The 22,095-nt window shown below is 40.9% G+C and overlaps 1 protein-coding gene across 9 annotated transcripts in view; it reads left to right on the top strand.

Moving 5' to 3' along the window:
• The window catches only part of plekhg2 (pleckstrin homology domain containing, family G (with RhoGef domain) member 2), a 126,159-nt gene that overhangs the window by 58,149 nt on the left and 45,915 nt on the right, over positions 1-22,095 (top strand). For all 9 annotated transcript variants that reach the window (XM_067595578.1, XM_067595577.1, XM_067595576.1 and 6 more), the window contains one exon: positions 21,887-21,953. In XM_067595578.1, coding sequence (XP_067451679.1) covers positions 21,887-21,953 — 67 coding nt within the window. The remainder of the gene's footprint in view (positions 1-21,886; positions 21,954-22,095) is intronic.

Below are 22,095 nucleotides of genomic sequence, written 5' to 3'. Positions count from 1 at the left end.
CTGTTTATTTACCTTTTAATACATTTGTAAGGAACGTGTATTCGTGGGATGAGCAGCAGAGCTGAGTATGTGGGTTGTGCCCATGAAAAATTTGCCAAATCTTCTCTGATTTGGGAAATAAACAGGCTTTCCAACAGTTTAAGATTTATTGCCAAGAACCATTGTTACAAAGCTTAGAAATAATCTACCGAACACAAATTTCCTTACTTCTTGTGTTATGTTTAGATATCTTTCAACGTTACAGTCTTTTTAGTGCCAAAGTTCCTCTTTTTGTTACTATACTTCCACCTGCAGCTCAACAGGGAAACACTGTCCGAGGAAACACAAAGAGGGAATTTGATGCTAAAAAGACTGTAAATGTGTCAGATATCCACTTGATATGACTAACTCAGACTGCTGAAGCTGAATAGAAGCTTCACATCTACTTTTAAATGACTGTGTGGACACACTGTGGATTCTTTTAATATCCAGTATGAACAGGAGGAATGATTACAGACATCTGACTGCTGGTTTAACACACTTGAATAAATTGTGAACCCGTCCTTTAAGTGTGGTCTGAACCAAAACAAGAACAAGATTTTTATCTTTTTAAAATTCAGCAGCATTCAAATGAGCCTATTTTTTATGTGCAGTGTGAAGCTGCTTCACATTTAAATAAACTCACTCATGCAGAAGTTTAGCAAGCGAGCAAACTGCATACGAGATATGCAACACATTTCAAGACAAGAGTGTCTTACAGGAAGAAGAAAAGGGGAAAGAAAGACAACCCACAAAGAAAAGAAAGCAGAAGAAAAGGTTTTAAGATGCTTTTAGATGTGAGCTGATTTGCTTCTCTGAGACTTTGCAGGAAGCTAAACAGTCAGGCAACAATGACTGCTAAATGAGCACCAGCTAACAATGACGCCACTGCTATCATAAATAATAGACTTCATAAGCAACAGGGAATTTCATAACACACTAAAACACAAAAGATTGATGTCGTTTAAGTGCAATAACCTCAAAGTTGATGTTCTTCCAGTACAATGCATGAAAAATAGCACTCTAACCCTCCCGTCACTGAAGTGATTCAGGGTTTTTGTTTTTTTTTCATTTCCAGTATTTATGATTCGGCTTTTGTGACAAAAATGAAAAGATGAATAAAGCAAACTGTGAAAAGGTCCAAGTCTAGTGTCTATAATGAAACAGAACGCTAGGAATGTGCAAAACATGTAATATATACTCGAACGCAAACCCGATCAAACGATCAATCAGTCCAGGCTGCACTTTGAAAAAAATGACGCTGGACATATGAGATGAAGAAGAAGAGAGAGAGAGTGTGTGTGTGTGTGTGTGTGTGTGTGTGTGTGTGTGGGAGGAGGGAGGGTGGGTGGGGGGGGGTTGCTTGGAGAGCCTGGGAAGGAAGCTGTTAAAATATGTCACACACACACATACACACACACACACACACACACACACACACACACACACACACACACACCCCTCCACCCTACTGAGAGTCCTGTTTTCACACTTCACTTTCTTTGTGTTTGTTCCAACACACACACACACACACACACACACACACACACACACACACACACAGAAACACACACACACACACACACACACGCACACACACACAGAAACACACTCATGAGTCAAATACAAAAGCACAAATGTGTGAGTCAAACACACACACAAACACACACAGAGTTTTCATTCCATCCAGACTTCCTGCCCCTGGTTCTCATGGGAAATATTGTATGAGAGCAAGAGAGAGAGAGAGAGAGAGAGACTCCTAACTTCTCTCTCTCTCTCTCTCACTCTTTCTCCCCCTCTGCTGTCAGTTAATTAGATTCAAGTTAATGAAGTTAATTAGTTCATAAAGAAGTAATTACAGCTCTCCGAAATCCCCTCAAACCTCCTGCACCTCTCTCTCTCTCTCTCTCTCTCTCTCTCTCTCTCTCTCTCTCTCTCTCTCTCTCTCTCTCTCTCTCTCTCTCCGTGTGTCTCAGGGTCGCATAGAGTTTGATAAAAATATTTGACCTGGTTTCTCTCCTTCTTTCTTTTGTCCTAGAAAGGAGAGAAAATAAGAAAACCCCCTCCTTCCCACACACACACACACACACACACACACACACACACACACACACCACGCACACACACACATAGACATAACAAGCCCAGAGTGGCTACATCATCCAGCATAGTTCAAACATGACACCATTCAGCAGTGTGTGTGTGTGTGTGTGTGTGTGTGTGTGTGTGTGTGTGTGTGTGTGTGTATGACAGGCCATGTGTGATCATGGATGTATAAGAGAGCTGCATAAGACTCAGTGGTCGCTCGCTGTATTGCAGAGAAACATATTTATCAAGCGTCTCAGAGGACTCGTGTTGAAAGTTCAACTAGGACCAAAAACACTCGGAGAGCTCAGAGTCGGACTAATCAAACTTCCTACGTTGACTTTGAAATTATGTCTTTAAGTTTTCCAAAAGTTAAAGGGTTGGGATTGTGGAAAAACGAGAAAACTGATCGTTGGGACGGATCAGGGTGATGTTGAAGCCTCCTGTGCTCTTTTTAAGTTATTTAGAATTTTAAAATTCGCAGCTCAAGAGCGAGCGTTGTTGACGCGAAACTCGTTATTACGTGACACCAGGAAGTCAAATCAGATCCGCAGGAAGCTTTATCATGTTTACGTAACTTCTGTAGTTGCAGTTTGCATCACAGATGGACGACGAGCAAACGCAGAACACCTGAAGCGTTGCTGGATGTTCAGCAGATAAAAAGTCTTTACAGCCTTCCAGAGGATGGACATTTGGTTGTGTGTGTGTTTGCTTAATGAGACTCAGCTTCAGATTGTTTTCTACTGTTTTATCTTTAAAACATGGTTTCTTTCTGTTCCTCAGCTAAAGGAATATAATACATCTGTGCTAAAGCTAAGCTAGCCACCTCCAGCTACATTTGAAAAAATTACCTTGACCTTAATTATGTGACATCATCATAAAGGGCCGCACAATACAGAAGCAAACCAGGAAGATAGAAACTTCTTTTGCTTTTGCACCAGGTGAACAATTTATAATTTTATGACCAGGTCTCATCTTCAGGTCTTAATACATCCATGGTGTTAATATGGAAGTTTTTTAATGTAACGAAGTTTGTCTCAGTGGTCGTTTGTGGTGCAGCGACTAAAAGAGTGTCTGTAGTTCATAAACGTTCTTATTGGACGATTCTCCTTCAACTATATCATCAATGTTACTGAAACTCAGAACTCTCATCGATCATGTAGGTTTATGTTTTCGACACCAGTTCTTTCAACTTGTCTCTCAGAAATCAGGTTTTGTCCATCATTTCTGCTGATGGCTCTAAATACTACAATACCCATGAGCCTCGGCTGCTGTTGCTGGAAGAAGCCAGTCAGAGGTGTGAATCAGAGCTGTAGTTCACCCACAGTTGATGCAAAACTTAAAACTGAATAGATTTAAGTTTAGCAGGACACCTAACAGAACTTTAAGCTCAGTGATTGGATGTTTCTTGCTGAACTGCATCTTGGGAATTGTAGTTTACTTCTACCTCAAAGTTTTTATGTCAGCAGGCTTATAGTGGGGTTCAATTCCCCGACCGGCAGGATAAATCTGTGTGGGAAAGTAAAAAAGCAGCACTTTCCCCTCCCTCATTACCACCACCGAGGTGCCCTTGAGCAAGACGCTGAACCCCCAGCTGCCCCAGTGAGCTGCTCCAGTGGCAGCAGGTCAGACTGTGGTTGAACTGGGCAACTTCCAGGTGTGAATGTGGTCAGGATGTTCCTGTTAAAAGAGAGGGCTTCCTCTCAGTGAAACATACCTGAATAAATAAAGTTTTAAGCTTCAATTATTTATCAAAGAACCAGATATTTTATAACACAGCTGTTCATCTTTTGTACTGATGTTATAACGAGCCGTAGAGGAGAGAGAGCTGAGCGTCTCTGAGTGATGCAGGCGCCCGAAATAACTCCTCCGACTTCACAACTCCATGCCAACGTCTTTAAATTCTCACAAGCTGATTTCTACTCACTTTCTTTATAATGAGACTGTATAAAGCTGCTTTTACAGTCAAACTAATCCCCAGACTTATTAACGGACAACTCACGGAGGGCGGAGAGGCCCTCAGATAACTGCCGCTGCTTGTTTGTAAGCATGTAAAGTGAGGAGATGCGTCTGTTTGTAATTTATTTATAAGGTGTGCATGTTTCAGATGGGTTTTTTTGCCCGAAAACTGCAGTTTTTTAATAGAGTGAAAATTTTTTATACTAATTTTCTGGTGATTTTTTTATCTTACGCCAGCGTCTGTGTGTGTGTTCTTATTTATTGTGTTTATTCTTGAATTGTTTTATTATGATGTTGAGATGAATTTCCCCCAACCTCAACCTTGAGGCAAGAATGTCAATATTAGAGGAAATTCAGGTACTTTAACCCCTTAACATCCACTCTTTTTATAGAATTTCACCTATTTGGCACACCCAAATGGAAAAGCTTATAACAGAAGAACTGTGAAGCCATGATGCATGAATTAGGCTTCATCTTCTAGTTTCTGAAAATGTGTTTGTTTAGCATGTGGCTAAAACACAAACAAAACTACATCAGTTCAAATAAGGCTCAAAAAAGTGTCTATCGTGAGTCATATTTGGATAACAATAATTAGGACATGCTTTATGCCAGAACCATGCAGACATATCAACACATACCTTATAATATTCCAGACCTCTAGGTTTCTAAGCTTATGGGAGTTTTTAGTTTGTGGTGTCACTGGTGTCCCTGAACCTCTCCAATCATCTCCAACTGGCCAAATTGTGCCACTGCGTGATGCACAACTGGCTTAAGCAGGTCACCGGCAACCCGGTGGATGTTAAAAGGTTAAAGGTACACTATGCAGGATTTTCCAAAAAACAATGTAAAGACCAAGCTGCAACCTCCAGGGCTGTAAAATGAAGCCAATGTAGAAGTGCCAAAAACTGCAGTTCCTTGAATGGCCACTTGAGGCTCCAAAAGTGAGTCATTCCCCATAGACCCCCATGTTAAAATACCCAACTTTACAGCAGAAATAAACATGTTTACAGCCTGGTACAAACAACGGTTTTGGTCTCTGTAGCTAATTTCTCCTTTCATGATAACTGTACGGGAGGTGAATTTTTTTATAACTCACCCGTTTAAATTTTATTAAGCCGTAAAGTTCTGCATAATGAAGGACATGGCTGCTTTGAGTGACAGGTCCGCCAGCCGCTAGGTGGCTTGTTTCAGTCATTTGGCCCCGCCTCTTTGGCCATTTTTGATTGGCTGGGAGTGAGGCAGCGTCACGCACTGCCAAGATGGTGACGGGTGACGTCACGGTAACTACGTCCATATTTTTACACAGTCTATAGTATAGACTCATACAAGCGTAATCCCTCTCAATCATCACTTGTGACCCGCTAGAAGTGTGCAGCTGTGTGGTCGTTGAGCTGAGGAGGGAGGAGGGGCCGACTTTGATTGGTGCGTTTACAAACAGCAACCCAGAAATCCTGCGTAGTGACCCTTTAAAACCTTCAGTGCCTTATTACAGCAATTTGTATAAAACATTGTACCCCTTGTCTGGGTCCTACGTCAGTCAAGCCTGTACATAATAATAATAATAATAATAATAATAAGCTTTATTTATAGAGCACCTTTCATGACATAAAATGCAGCTCAAAGTGCTTTACAAAAGAAATATAAAACATAGATACAGATATATACATATGCACATAGATACACACACACACACACACATATATATATATACATACATAAACATATACATACACACATACATATTAAACGGGATAAATATCAGTTAAGGAGTAAAAGACAAATTCTAGAGAAGGGATAAATCATAGGGGTAAAACAAAATCAATTAAAGGCAAGGTCACAGAAGTGGGTTTTGAGTTGCTTCTTAAAACTGTCAACCGAGGTGCCGACATGATAAACATATTTTTAGATGCAGTGTGACCTACGGTTTCTGAGGATGATCCTTATAAGTCCAAAACTTGCCTGAGAATTATCAGGATTTTAGGTTTTCTTCAGTGTCAAACAGAAACTGCTCATCGGCATGCTTTTAAAGCCAAAAATAAATGCCAGAAATAAATGATGCCAAAAACAAACAAACAAAGAAATGGAGGGGATGCGTCTGGTTACAAATAAAACCGTTATTGTAGAAACTAGCTTTGAGATTTCAGCTTTGAAGGAAAATAAAGACTCATAAACTCACTGCTGCTTTATTTGTGGTTCTTTCTTTCTTTCTTTCTCTCTCTGTGTTCTCAGATTTCTTGTTCACTGTTATTTAGGGTTTGACCTTTAACCCCTTCATGCTAACCAGGGGTCACCAGCCACATTAGTTATGTCACACAAACACATGTCTACTGCAATACTTATGAGGACCTTTGATGACATAATACATTCCTCAGCCTCTCGCCCTCACCTGAACCTAAACACACACACACACACACACACACACACACACATTCCTCCTCTAGTGACTATAGATTCAATGTGTATTTGTGTGTACTTGTGTGTGTATTCATCTCATATATAATAACATCTAATGTATTTGTTTTATGTAATAAACTGGATCAGGACTCGTATTTATCAAGCATCATGTCTGTAATGAAATAAATGTTAAATATTATACAGCCTGCTATAATTTAGGTTTGAAGCTACCTGTCGAGCATCAGAATTTGGCCCAAGAAAAGAAAGAAGGCGTCGCTTTGAGGGTTATTATTGTTATTGTGTTCACATGAATTATAGTGCGTTCTCATCATTAAGTTGTCATTATCTGAGCTGCTGTAAGAGCAAAGTTTCACAGTCTGATTCATGACTGCAGAATGTGAAGTTTGCTGTAGAGGAGTTTTTGTGTAGAGACAGTATGTGCTCTCCTCTGCATCCCGCCCAACGTTCCTCTCCAAACGATATCTTTTAATATGCTTCCAAAACTCATCAAGCATCCCAGTCATCTCTCCTCCTACAGATTGTTCTGTCTGAGCTCCATCTCCTGCAGCAAATTGGAAACCTCTCTAAGTGTCAATCACAGGTTAAGACAGTTGATGAAATGCTTCTTTCTGAGGATTTTTGGCCAGTTTTGGGCTGATTTCCTGCTCGGAGATGCTTGAGTTATTATTGCTACATAATTCTAGAAAGTAAAAGTAAAAGTCTGTGTGGTGAAACAGTGGTCTGTAGAAGACACTGCTGCTGGGATCAGATAAACAGAAATGTAAAATAAACTGCAGCTCTTTCATATGAAACTTATACGATTGCAGCATTTTAACCGCACAGGCAGCCGTAAATCAAACACAAAGTCTGAGGAGTTCGTACGTGTTAAACTTTTGCACTCAGGTATGTTTTTATAGCTTAATACCCACCGTGAGTTATTGCACATTACAGGCAGCACATAGAAGACAGCCAACAGTAAATACTGTGTGATTTAGTGATGCGGGTCTGCAGGGTGGTCTGCTGCTACGGATCACACTCTTTTGATTTAAAAGGTTTTTTTTTTTTTTATACAATCTCAATACTTTCATTTTGAGACAGTTATAATTTTCTATGAACAGCTCATGAGCCTGTCTCACCTTTAGCTTTCATGTCTAAATTGTGAACCACTGAGGCTTAACAGCAGTTGCTCTAATGGCCACGAGATGCTGCTGAAGAAACCTCTGACTATGTTGAAGTGAACAGGAAAACCCTGTAGTTTTCTCTATAAATACATCATAAACTGTCAGAATAACATATACTGCTGTTTTCATGTTGCGTTACATCTGTATTTGATGCTTGTGTATATATATTTTTTGTTTGTACCTGTAGTCTTGGAGTCAAGGTTCTTTCAAAAGAAGGATCCAGGAGTCTGCAATAATAATAATCTCCTTCACAGACGTTTATCCACAGCTGGTAAAGACTAAACTTCCTAACGCACCTCTGCATCTATTTTCCGTCAGTTTTTCTCGCGAATCGCGACAAAGCTTCCAAGTTCTGTTCAGATTTTTCAGCTTCTGATCCTCCTGTTTCACATGTTCCTTGTCTCTTGTCTCCCATAAACTAATATGTGTTTTAATCATAGGAAGTGCTACCTTCTTGTTTTGCAGACAAATTGTACTGGAGTACTGGAGATACAGTGATTTCAATAAGCTGATTCCAGTAGACTGAATATGTTTAAATTTGAGGAGAAACAAATAAAGGATATAACATTTAACCCACGGAATTACATTCCTGGCAGTGTGGAAACATCAGTTAGACCTTCATGTCGGAAAATCAAATGAACAGAAAGTAAAACTCTCATGATGTCAGTTTTTCTAAAATCCCGGCCATGAATATAAACACAGCACAAAAAGTAAGGAAGTTGTGTTTGGTTGATTATTTCCTTGTTGTAACAATGCCTCTTGGCAATAAATCTTTCACTGTTGGAAAGCCTGTTTATTTACCTTTTAAATGGTGCCACATTTGTAAGGAACATGCAGCAGAGCTGAGTATGTGGGTTGCGCCCATGAAAAATTTGCCAAATCTTTTCTGCCAATGCCAAACAGCTTATTCTGCCATTGACTCTTGTTTGGTGTTTGGTGGATTGGATGATTGAAGATTGAAGAAACAAGACATATTGGCAATTTAACAATTTATTCATTTAACAAACAGGAGCCTCAGTAGCATGTGGAAGAACCATACACAGCCACAACAGCCTGGCACCTCCTCCTCATGCTGGTCACCAGCCTGGTCACACACTGCTGTGGGATGGCATCCCATTCTTCAACCAGCATTTGTCGCAAGTCAGTGGTTGTGTCGGTCACTCGAACAGCACGCCCAAGCTGATCCCACAAGTGTTCAATGGGGTTGAGGTCAGGACTGCTGGCAGGCCATTCCATCCTCTCCACTCCCAAATTCTAGAGGTAGTCTCTGATAAACCCCCACAAACCGACAAATGCTGGTTGACGAATGGGATGCCATCCCGCAGCAAAGAGTCAATGGCAGAATAAGCTGTTTGGCATTGGCAGAGAAGATTTGGCATATTTTTCATGGGCGCAACCCACATACTCATCTCTGCTGCTCATCCCACAAATGCATGTTCCTTACAAATGTGGCACCATTTAAAAGGGAAATAAACAGGCTTTCTAATCTACCACACACAAATTGCTATGTTTATGTCCTGATAGATTCGATTTGTGTCTTTACATTTTCAGAAAAGAAACTTTTGTGAAAAAATTCCAGATAAAATGCTCGACCTTTACAGCTATTAAAATACGTTATCTCCAGGGAGGTGTATGTTAGAGGGTTAAAGAGGAATCCTATAATGAGATAAAAAGACTAATTCACTTTTCAGACTATAACACGTGATAATATGTCCAATGATATGATGTCTCCCACTGAAACAAATGCACCATAAAAGGAGCCTTAAATGAACTTCAACATTTCAGTATTCCTGATTTATTTATGCTCTTTTCACCTTTACTGATAGTTGAAAATAAAATATATAAATGATTCATTACACAGAGTTTTTTTTATTTCAGACCTGGAGTCTGTTAGAGATAAAGATAATCCAGTCTCCTCACACTAAAGAGAATAGAAGTCAGTATTTATGTTGGACCGCGGTGACGGCGTCGCTGATAAACTGCTGTCAGGACTTCTGTCGTATCAAAGCGTTGGCTACTTTGACCTGAGCTGCAGCTTCGTCCCTCGCTGTTTCCTCCTCCGACGGGACGTAAATCAAACACACCTGAAGCAGCGGAGTTTGGCAGCAGGTCGGTCTTGGCTCCGCTGCTGGCAACTAATTGTAGGTTCGTCCTGATGAAAGAAGGAAATAAAAACCTCCCTCTTTGGCTCCAGAGCAGAGACTGATGTGAGGGGGGGGGGGGGGGCTGGAGCTGCCATGACGTGTTGTTGTGTGTCGGTTGTACAAATGAACAAAAACAATTAAATGCCTGTGTTTAAGAGTCGCTCGTTAATCGTCTTCAGTTACGATGCTTTGGGGAAACATCTCTTAAGATGATTTGTGAAATGGATTTTGGATCATTTTAACCTTGAGATGTTTTTGGGAAACAAAACACACAAGCAGCTCAGTCTCAGGATGTTTTAACTTTAATACAACAATTAAAACTATGAATAAAATGGCTTAGCTGATAAAGCAGCTTTCACTTCCCTCTTCATGTGTTGCTTCATAAATGCCTCCCCTCCCGTCTCCTCTATCCGTCATCAGTTTAGTTAAGCTGCATATCTCAGATGCCCGGCCGTCAGCTGCTGTTTATCACTCTGTTAAAGAGTCGACTCGCTCTCTCTCTCGTCTGAGGATGAAAACCAGACCCTTCTCTCTGCGTGTTTGGTTTGGCCCCAGCTCTGCAGGGGGAGGTGGGGGTGGGGGGGGTGGGGGGGCTCGGCTCGGCCCTCGCTCGCAGGGTTCGGGGGGTCACGGGGCCATGTTGGGTCAGGGCTTGGTTTGTATATTTAGCAGCTAAATCCCATGAGAAAAGAGCTGAGATGATAAAATGTGCTGCGCAGCTGAGGTGTGAAGACTCAGAGGGTTGTTTAAGTTAAATTGTCCAAAATTGAAACATTACAGGACCTGCGAATAAATCAAACTGAAAGTGAAATCAGAATAAAATATAATAGAAACAGAAAGAACTGATGCTGCTTTGTTTGACGTGAGTTTATAATCGAGCACTTAGTGAAGAAGATAAAGAGATGAAGATGGAGGCAGGTCGTTAGAGAGACAGTCCCTCATTTCTCAAACATTGTGTAAACTACATGTCTCTGGAGCTGGTGATATGTCTGCTGATTCATATTTGTCTTCATGTTTGGATCCAACCTAATGAACTGATCTACTATCAAGTATTGTGTGTGTATCAAAGCCTGATATATCTTATTCCTGCGTTGTTGTCCAGAAACTATTAAGAAGTAGAAGAAGAAACGGCTCCGAAGACTAATAACAGCGTCACGTTTTCAGTCTCTGGAGAGTAGTTCTGTGTAAGGCAGACGCTACTGAGCATGTGCGGGAACAGCTTCACTAGCTTGTTGTGCTACAAATCACAACCGCCAGACTGCGAAGCTCTTTGGGAAATTTACAATGTAGTAAAAAGTCAAGAAGTTGTGATATGTAGCACAACAAACTAGAGAGGCTGTAAACAGAATGTCGTCTTACTACCTCCATCTTCATCATATATTTATATAGATATATATATATATATATAGTCTTCGGTTTGGACTTGACATGAGGAAAATCTCTTTAAACTGTAAAGCATTTTGTCTTCAGGGAGGGAGGGAGATGGAAAATGGAAAATGTAAACAAAAACTGCAGTGACACTCAGATTGTTAGTTTACTCAGTCAAATAGGCACCGAGTTCATGTTCTGTACAACTGTGTGTGTGTGTGTGTGTGTGTGTGTGTGTGTGTGTGTGTGTGTGTGTGTGTGTGTGTGTGTGTGTGTGTGTGTGAGTCATGTGCAGTTTATGTGGTCAGTCAACAGTTCAGTATTGTTTTCTGTTTTCATCCAGAATAGAAAAAAAAACAAACCCTGAACTCTTCTTCTCCTCTTTCTGCTCTGTTCACTGAAGAGTTTTGACAACGTGAAGACAGAAAATAAATCCAGTATTTTGACTATAAAGTCGGTTTTTTGAGAATTACTCGAACAGATGAAAGCAAAGATACTGTCGCATTTTGAGGGAAGAAAGCTGAAATAAACTTTGTGGAAAACACAAAAAGACTTTATTGCAAGGATGCATTTTTAGTAGCGTTCTTACAATATTTATATCTTTTACAGTGGATTAAAAAAAACTAAACATATATACACCAATGAAAAAAACAGCTAAATTAACTATAAGAGAATAAGAATATAGTAACGTAATAATGTTTTGTATATACACACACACACACTAAAAACCTCCATCTTTCAGAGACTTGACATTTACTCAACTTTACTTTTTATGTTAAACTTCTTCAGGAAACTGTTGATGCGTTCAAGAACACTCAGATATCTGAGTGTTGAGAATCAGTTGCTGAACAAACCTGTTTGTCTTCAGGTGCTGCGTATCAGTTCCATACCACAAACTAACTGTGTTCTGTATGTATTAAATACTAATCTTCATACTAATACTACTTCCTTTGTAGTTAATGAAGGAAAGTACATTCACTCCATTACTGTACTTCACTCAGAGGTACTTTTCTTGTACTTTATACTTCTGCTCCACTACATTTATGTGACAGCTGACGTTAATTTTGAGATTTAGATTTTACATCAAAAAACATATAATTGTAAAATTGTTACAAACATATTGTTAAAAATTCAACTTGTCTTCTTTTATAAAATCAATAGCTGTGTTTTCAGCCAGTTGTGTCTTCAGGTGTAAATGTTAACAGACGTAGTGAATAAACAATGACGTACATGAATCATATGACTTAAACTGCGTGAACGATGATGAGGAGACTGTAACCTTCCTCACATCAACACATGAAACTAACAGAAACGTCATATTTCCATCATGTTTTCCATCGTTTGAGCTTTGACTGATGACGTCATCTTGTTGTGTGTTTCTTCTTCTGCGACGGTTTAACGGCACCGGCTTGAGATTTAGCGCCACCTGCTGTTTATCTGCTAATATTCACACAACAGGAGTGGAAGGAAACAAACATTTATTCAGATTTTCTTTTGCTGATAATCTGTAAATTCTGTTAAAATGTGTTCTATGTTTGGAAACCCTGCTAGTGTGTCACAACTTGTCCTTCTGTTATTTTAAGTTTATTTAGCTGAAAATACTTATTTACTTTCACTTAAGTTAGGATTTAAATGCAACAGAATATTTTTACGTAGTAGTTTTGGTTTCTACTTCTTCCATCCACTGTTTGCAGGACAGAAAAAACCAAAACAGATGAATCTTTAAGAGCGCTCTCTTTTCTTATCTTTATCTTATTGTTTTCATCTCTTACAGTGTTATCTATCTTCTCTTATTTTTCCTCAAACTACTTGCCCTCATTCTCAAATAAGTGTTTCCTCTCTGTCTCTGATTATCCGCTGTCTTTTTTTCTCTGCCTGTCTTCCATCTGTCTGTCTTTTATGTGTCTTAAGTTTCTCTTTGTTGTATTAAACTCTCTTTATTGTTTATCTCTCTCTCTGCTTCCTCTGACATTGTCTCTCTACCAGCTCAGCCTCCCCCTCCTCCTCCTCCTCCTCCTCCTCCCTCCCTCCTCTGTGGTTACGCCATAAAAAAACACCCAGAATTCCCTCTTCTTCTCCCACAATCCCCCACTAATGATGTCCGCTGGCCACAAAATGAGGCCTGACGCCAGCGAGGAGAGAGAGAGAGAGCGAGCGAGGGACAAGAGGAGGAAGAGGAGGAGGGAGTGTGTGTGTGTCCTTGTGTGCAAATATATACATACATATATATATATAGATATATATGTGTGTGTGTGTTATAATGACAGACTTGATTTCAGCTTGTTAACTAAGAATGTAAGTGAGAGTTTTGTGGTGTAACCTCCTATGTGTGTGTGTGTGTGTGTGTGTGTGTGTGTGTGTGTGTGTGTGTGTGTGTGTGTGTGTGTGTGTGTGTGTGTGTGTGTGTGTGTGTGTGCTGCAACATAAAACAGTCCTGGCGAGGAAACAACTAATCTCACATTTTTCTTATTTCCTCTTCTGACTGTCCTCCTCTTCGCTCGTATAGTTGATAACTGTTCACACTGATCCAAACTGGAACATCATCCACAGTCTAGAGAATACTTCACTGTGAAAACTGGACTTCATTTTAAACTTTGGGCACATTGTGAATCACATAAAAACTCCCCCGACCTCCTCCTGAGAGATTTTTCCCCCTGAAAACTGCATAAAAACCAAAGTGTTCGAGACTGAAATTTGGGTTTAAAATCGGACTTTTTCCAGAAATAATTATGACTTGGATGTTGATGTCAACACTGTTTACAAGCTGGAACTAACAAATCCAATATTCTCAGAGTTTTATTAAGTAAATCAGAGTCAGAAACATCCTGAGTTATAGATATCACAACATACAGTAGGTTTGAGAGCCAACTGCCATCTAAAAAGTATAACTACGATCATCATCTAACCTTTAACCCCTGTGGTTATTATTGTAGCCATGACGACGAAGATGTCCTAACTTTAAGGAAGTAGTAACTTTAACCCACCGCATGTTCCTCTGACCTTAACAAAGTGATCATTTTAACCTGAACCAGACCTGAACCACAGCGTTGTTGTTGAACAGTGATGTGTGACGACGGATGATGTCATCCTGTTGACTACTGCTGATAGAGACGCCAGATTAGAGAATGTGTCGTTCTGGAGTCACATGATCAAACCGCAGATCTGGAGTTTGGCTTGTAGGCTTTAAATAATGAGAGAAAGAGTTTCTGAACACGGAAAAATTAATGGTGACAAAATATTTTCACACCTGTTTGGTCAAAACTAACATGAAAATCATGAAAATTACAGTGAAGTCAGCAAACTTACAGATGAAATATAACTGCCGGAGACGTTTGTGTCAGAGGAAATGTGACTCACTGACTGTTTGAAGATCGTGTTTAATCAGCTCTGGTTGCTTCTTGTTCTTGGTCATATTTGAATGTTTGGTTTTGAAATTACAATGAAACTAAACTGTGTTAGTTTGTTTCCTCAGTAAGACTTTAAACTCTTTAACCTCCATGACACAGAGGCTCCGAGTTACAAGGATGAAAGGATCTCCTCTCTTGTTGCCTCTTCTTCTCTCTTATCTCTTCCTCTCATCTCTCGTTGCCTCTTCCTCTCTCTACTTCCTTCCTCTCCTCTCTCGTTTCCTCTTCCTCTCTCTACTTCCTTCCTCTCCTCTCTCGTTCCCTCTTCCTCTCTCTACTTCCTTCCTCTCATCTCTCGTTGCCTCTTCCTCTCTCTACTTCCTTCCTCTCCTCTCTCGTTCCCTCTTCCTCTCTCTACTTCCTTCCTCTTCTCCTCTCTCGTTCCCTCTTCCTCTCTCTACTTCCTTCCTCTCCTCTCTCGTTCCCTCTTCCTCTCTCTACTTCCTTCCTCTTCTCCTCTCTCGTTCCCTCTTCCTCTCTCTACTTCCTTCCTCTCCTCTCTCGTTCCCTCTTCCTCTCTCTACTTCCTTCCTCTCCTCTCTCATTGCCTCTTCCTCTCTCTACTTCCTTCCTCTCCTCTCTCGTTTCCTCTTCCTCTCTCTACTTCCTTCCTCTCCTCTCTCGTTTCCTCTTCCTCTCTCTACTTCCTTCCTCTCCTCTCTCGTTTCCTCTTCCTCTCTCTACTTCCTTCCTCTCATCTCTCGTTTCCTCTTCCTCTCTCTACTTCCTTCCTCTCATCTCTCGTTTCCTCTTCCTCTCTCTACTTCCTTCCTCTCATCTCTCATCTCCTCTTCTTCTCTCTACTCCCTTCCTCTCCTTTCTTGTTTCCTCCTCTCCTTGTCTTCTCTCTTTGCTTCTTGGTTCCTCTCCTCCTCCTCGTCTCCTCGTCTTATTTTCTCTCTTGTTTTCATCTGTTTCCTTCTTTCCTCTCTTGCTTCCTTCCTTCCCTTCTTTTGTTTCCTCCTCTCCTCCAGTTTCATTGTCTCCTCTAATCTTGTCTCCTGTCCTCTCCTTCTCTCCTTTTTCTCCTCTCCTTGTTTCCTCTCCTCTCCTCTCCTCTCCTCTCTTCTCCTCTCCTCTCCTCTCCTCTCCTCTCCTCTCCTCTCCTCTCCTCTCCTCTCCTCTCCCTCTCTCCTCTCCTCTCCTCTCCTCTCCTCTCCTCTCCTCTCCTCTCCTCTCCCTCTCTCCCCTCCTCTCCTCTCCTCTCCTCTCCTCTCCTCTCCTCTCTTCTCCTCTCCTCTCCTCTCCTCTCCTCTCCTCTCCTCTCCTCTCCTCTCTTCTCCTCTCCTCTCCTCTCTTCTCCTCTCCTCTCCTCTCCTCTCCTCTCCTCTCCCTCTCTCCCCTCCCCTCCTCTCCTCCCCTCTCCTCTCCTCTCCTCTCCTCTCCTCTCCTCTCCTCTCCTCCTGATTTATGATCATCTTTAAAATCTTGTCAGATGTTTGGATTTCCTCCTCTTTCTCTCTCTTTCTCTCTCTCTCTCTCTCTCTCTCACACACACACGCAGACCTATCAGTTCATTTTTAACGTCTCTCTCCTGTTTAACGCTTGGCTCTGATGTCATGTAAAATATATTTAGCAGTTAAATCCCTGCATTGAAATCGCTGAGGCTCCAGAGTTTCCTGATATATTGTTCAGTGAGCTGCAGCTCTCAGATAGTCATCACACGTTTGGCTCGTGTTTCTGCCTAGCAACAAACATCTGCTCCAGGAAGTGAAAACAAAACGTGAACTTTTCAGAGATTGTTCCAGGAGCTTTCAGTCTCCCGCAACAGTTCATGTTACTGCTCTCTGACGTGTGTGAGTGTGTGTGTGTGTGTGTGTGTGTGTGTGTGTTATCTTTAAACTGCACGCTGAGGAAATAACCAGTTTCAGCTGCTTTCAGGTCTTTAATGTCCTCATCGCATACATGAGCAGGGAAATATTTAACATGCGTGTCAGAGAGGACGTCAGACCTTTAAAGAATCCATCACTTATTTTTTTTTTGATATTCATGATGTTGATAAATGTAGTTTAGTTAGAACCGTATTTTACTGATCGTTTCTTTAATAATAAATAATAATAAATGAGAGAAGAGACAACTAATTGATTGGTCGATCAACAGGAAATGAATCAACAACTATTTTGCTAATAGATTAATCATTTAAAGCTACAGTATGGAAGTTTCTTATATTTTTTTGTTGAAATATACTCTTAAGTTTATCTGAATGTGGAGACATGTTGTCAAAGCCCTGTGTGTACCTTCTCAAGTCTTCTAACCAATCAGAGAAGGCCAAAATCGAGGGGCGGGATCTCACGGCTGTCAATCAGTGTGTGTTCTGCCTCTACTAGTCCTCTCGTAGCGAGGTTCTCAAGCTAGCATTAGCTGCTGGAAGACGTCACTGGCAGGCTAGCGCCGGTCCCCCGAGAAAAATCAATAGATCAGGTGATCATGAGCTCATTGATTTTGTTTTAAATTTACAAATCGGTTGCCAACAGGTTTAAAGCACCCGCGGGGTCATGAAAACGACTCGGTGTAAAACTGCAACATTACATACTATAGCTGCACATAAAACACATATGTTTTGAATATATAACTAAGATGAATGTAGACTTGGACGGAGCTTATATTACCGCTTTGTTCTTCCCCGCTGACCTCTGCGTCTGAAATGAGGCCGTTTGCTGTTAACGTGTTTCAGAGAGTCTCAAGTGAAGAAAGTCACTCAACACATGAACGAGTCTGGAAACTAAAAGAAGAAGAAGAGGAAAACTTTTGTGGAGTGTGTCAGCGAAAAGCAGAGATGTAGAAATGTGAACTGACTGTGAGGGTTTTTATAAATATTCATTTTCTGTTGGAAAGCGACGTGACGATGATCCGAGCTGACTGCTGCAGCTGTGTTCTGTCTGCTGCATTACTCACTTTAATTTCTCTTTTAATCGCTGCTCATTGAGGACTTTTTCTCACACAGGTGACGACTCTCACTCGCACATATAAACCACCGTGAAAAACTTTTTAACAGCTCATCAAAAAGACAAACACCAGCGCTGTCTTTATGTGCTTTTATCCCGGTGAGAGCAGTGATGCAGAAATGTTCTGCAGAGCTGAACTGAAACCAATACAGAAAAAACATTATGGGGCAAAGCAGCTGTTTGATTTCTAGTTTGGGGGCCAAAAAGGGTTAATTTGGTTTACAGACACAGAGTTTAACACATAGAAACAATTTTACCTGTAAATATATTCAGGCGACACGATGCAGGATGTGCAGCAGCAGCAGTCCAGAGTGATCCGGTTTCCACTGCGGAGCCAGAACAGGTTTCCAGCTTTTAATTTTTCTTGTATGTCGGTCTAACAGAGACCGTTTCGGTGCTTCAGGACAATCTGATCAGTGTTTCATATCCTAATTAACCAGGAAATGAACAGATGTAACAGATGTTACTGTGATAAATACAAAGACCAGAACAAGAACAAGAGAGCAGACCCATGTGAAGCAGCAGTAATCAGCAGGACAACATCGTTTGTCTTTTTTGCTTTTTTGAAAAACCGTCACACATCACTGTTAGAATATAATGATGTTTTATGGTGTGACAGAGCTGTGGTTAAGGTCTGTTTAGGTTTAGGGAAAAGATCACGGTTTGGGTTAAAAATGATCGCTCGAAACATGCTTTCTACTTCCTTAAAGATACGGAACCTTTGTTGTCGTGGCAACAATGGAAACGGGAAGCGAACAGGAGTCTCCTGCATCACTTCGGCAGGGTCACGATTACCACGGCCACTAGATGGCGCTAATGTAACTCTAGGTCGCTTTGCTGTATACTGTCGTTTCTCTTGTGAGGACGGGCTGTGAGGTCAGAGGTCAGGTAGAGTCTGAACTTTGGGCCTGTAATCCATTCTACATACTTATTTCCTCATATTTATAACACAAGGTTTTTAGCAGTTAATCTACAAGAAAACAACACGGTACATCATTTGAACACAAGCAGGAAATTGTGCAATACGTGTGCATGCGAAGCTAAATGCGGCGACATCAGGATTCTCCCACCGATTTCAATTCCATTGTTATTTGTTATTGTCTTTATTTCCTTTGTGATTTCCACTGTGGGAGAATAGTGTTGAATAGTGTTATTGTTTGTGCACAAATGACACCCTCTTACTGTGTGTCCCTAAAGGTTCGCGCTGAATTTAGCAAACAGGCCTTAATGTTCTCCGCGCCTGCAGCCTGGAACCGTTTGCAGACAGATTTGCAGCTAGATGAGCTGATCCTGATTAAGGCGTTTAAAGATGTAGTGAAGGGTTTAGAGGCAAATTCACTTGGAATTTGTAATTGCTTCCTTAGCTCGATCTGTTTCCTCATGTCTGTCTTTTCAGGCATGTGATCCTGTGAGTTCTGACTGACTGTATGTTTTATATGTTTTTAATTGTTCGCTTGTATGTCGCTGTATTGCTGCAGGGATCCTTCGCAAAAGAGATCCTGTAATCTCGACAGGATTCAACTGGTTAATTAAAGGTTTAGTTAGTCTGCATGCCAACAGTTCCATGTACTTAATTTATGTAATTCATTTCAACTAGTGATGATGATCAAAAATTAGCAACTCCTGGTATTTCATCAGCATGAATAGATTAAATTATGGTGGTTTAACTGCTTTTGTCGTTGCTATTTTGTTCAATAAAGTCAATACAATTAAAACAGAGTCTGCAGCTCTGTTTTTAAGTACTGTGGCAGATTGAGAGACGCGCCTCGTGTCCAAATCTGACACAAAACACCTCTAAAATACAAGTGTGATGTGACGGGTGATCGAGTGATTTCGGGCGCGGTGATGAGAGGTACCGATCTGCTTTGCCAGCATAACGCCGCTGCTGCTAAAAACCTCCTTAGTATAAGTGTTGATTTGGGACAACAGGTCAAAACTGATTAGCTTTGGATGCCTGATTTGTTGATGTAGAGTTTCGTTCCTGAGTTTAACACACACACACACACACACGCAGGTTACTGATCCACATGTCTCTATTTAAAAAGTAATTTGGACTTGTTCGGGGTGTTCGAATATGACTTCTCTGTGTGAATCTGTGTATCGTGTGTGTATGTGCGGTGCATTAAATGTGAGTATTAGCAGAGTTGTAAATCATGGCTTAAATAGATGATAGATACAAAAAGAGAAACAGAAGACAATAATTAAGATGGAGAGATGAAGAAATGACCTGTGGAAATTCGTGTATGTGCGTGCGTGCGTGTGTGTGTGTGTGTGCAGCAGTATTTGGGACTTGGCAGGATGAAGGGATGACGATGAGGATGGATTGTGGGAACGGAGGGAGAGTTTTCAGGATGAACGTCTGCCAGCTGTAACAGTCTGCAGGTTCTGGAGTCAGTTTAGTGTCACATTCACTTTCAGACTGTGGCTGAACTCATCTAATAACACAGTAACAACTAAAGGCTTTTTTTATTTATCAGAGTGCTAAATGTTTCCACTGGCTCCCAGCAAAGCAAACTGGCCGTGAACCAGAGTTACACTAAAACTCTGTGGGAGAAATCTGACCTGTTGGTGCTGCTTTGTGTCTGCGGTTGTCGATGTGCTTGAAGCTGGAGGTTTTTGCAGCAGGACCAGGATCCTGCAGGACCCGGCATGGGAAGGTGAAGCCACAGGATGTGTTTACTGTAATTAGGGAGGCAAACCGATACCAAATATCTGCAGATACAAAGTACCAATCAATCATCAATGAACTTTTTCCCCTGTTTCTGTCTTGTCCTGTATCCTATATGACCTCCTTTCATACGCAGCAACTTTTCCTCACTGTATTAATGAGAGATGGATTCCATATTTAAAGTTGGCGCCCGTTCATTCCTATGGAAGTTACTCAGTGGCGCACAAAGCCAAAAAACAGTCAGTTGAGATTCCACCATTTTGGGGCCCATAGAGCATGCTCAGTAGAGTCCTTCCTGAATGGGGACAAAATAATTTAATCATTTGGCTTTTTAGACTTTTCAAAAGTTATCAGACCAAATGGAACTTTTGCAGCTGTTCCTTTTCCAATGATTGTGGGCGGGAAAAGTGTTTTTTGGGTCAGCGTGCATCACATGACAAACCCAGTAGTTGTAATTACACAGTTTGGCCACTATGTCAAATTGGCTTTGATTGATCCAAGGGGGTTGACTCAGTCGCTCCCAGAGAGGAGGCTCTTCAGGCGTCTTCCAGTTCCTGCGAACGATTCGCCGTCCAATCATCATCGCTGTCTGGGTCCAATCCTCCAATGATTGTGGAAAAGCAGAGAACATCTTATAATCTCCTAATATATAAAGCTTCGGACAGAATACAAACTGCAATTTTATGACATTAACAATGTAACAGTGAACCTTCATCTCCATGACATTTCCATCATGCTGCAGAATCTTTTAAACCAAATCTATATAACCTACTTCGGGTCAACATTAACCCCTTAATGCGCAGTGTCCACTACAGCGGACAGATATTCGGAAGCCATTTTGAATCATTTAAGTTGTAGCACCATGTCCCAACTACCAGGTGTTGAACCCCCAAAGTGTCGTCTACAATTCCAACTGAACATCATTTTTGACTCTCTGTGATTTTGTGATATTGAGTCATAAATTCAAAATGGCAGCAGGTGGAGGAAATGCACCAAGTAGTTCAGGAATATCTGTTAAATACTTTTATTCTCAGAGAAAAAACAGGTAAAAAACAGTTATTTTTCAACTAAATAAGATGTTTGAAATACTTTTATCAAGTTTTTAATTATATTTTACATTATTTTTTGTGACTGAAAATACATCTGTCCGCTCCAGTGGACGTCATGCAACAAAGGGTTTATTCTGTCTGTTGGGCCTCGGTCTTGTTTTTCAAATATCTCTATTGTTGTTGTTATCTAATGTTCCTATGTGTATTCATACCATTTGCGCTTAGTAATAAAATAATATATATATAAACATGTATATATATATTGCCTATATTGATTTTCATAAATCAGTTTTTACTCCGTTGATGCATGGTGTCCACTACAGTGGACACATTTCAAACCGCTTTAATGATTAAAAAGTGTTGGTATCTGTATGAATATCTGTGACTCAAAACAAAGAAGGACTAGTGTAGTCCACATGTTTTAAATTTTATTAGTGTCTTTAGCAGGGACCACACATATAAACAGATAAGCAGTGCAGCAGATGTCATGTATATAAGGCTTCTAGCTGAAGCTAATTTTCAGCCCCTGACAGTCTTCTGGCCGTGTTGTTGCTGGCTTCCAGTACCGTGGTGCTGCTGATGGTCTCAATACCTGTCTAAAAACTTCACTCTTCATATTTCTGATAGGATTAGGACTGACTCTAACCTGTCTGTCTGTGTCTCCTCAGTGATCTCCTGGAGGATTTAGAGAGGAGTCCTCACGCCGCTGCCATCGCTGAGTGCTTCGTAGAGAGGGTGAGTACAGCTGTGTGTGTGTGTGTGTGTGAGGCTGTTAGTTGACAGGAAACATGACACCGTGAACCCAAAACACCCAGTAAACCACCAGCACAAATGGACCCTCCATTCACTGCAACATACACACGTCAGTCCATTAACC

The sequence above is a fragment of the Thunnus thynnus genome, chromosome 7 (genome assembly GCF_963924715.1).
Source record: "Thunnus thynnus chromosome 7, fThuThy2.1, whole genome shotgun sequence".
NCBI lineage: Eukaryota > Metazoa > Chordata > Actinopteri > Scombriformes > Scombridae > Thunnus > Thunnus thynnus.
The sequence above is the reverse complement of the archived record's forward strand: the minus strand, read 5'-3'. Positions and strand labels throughout refer to the sequence as shown.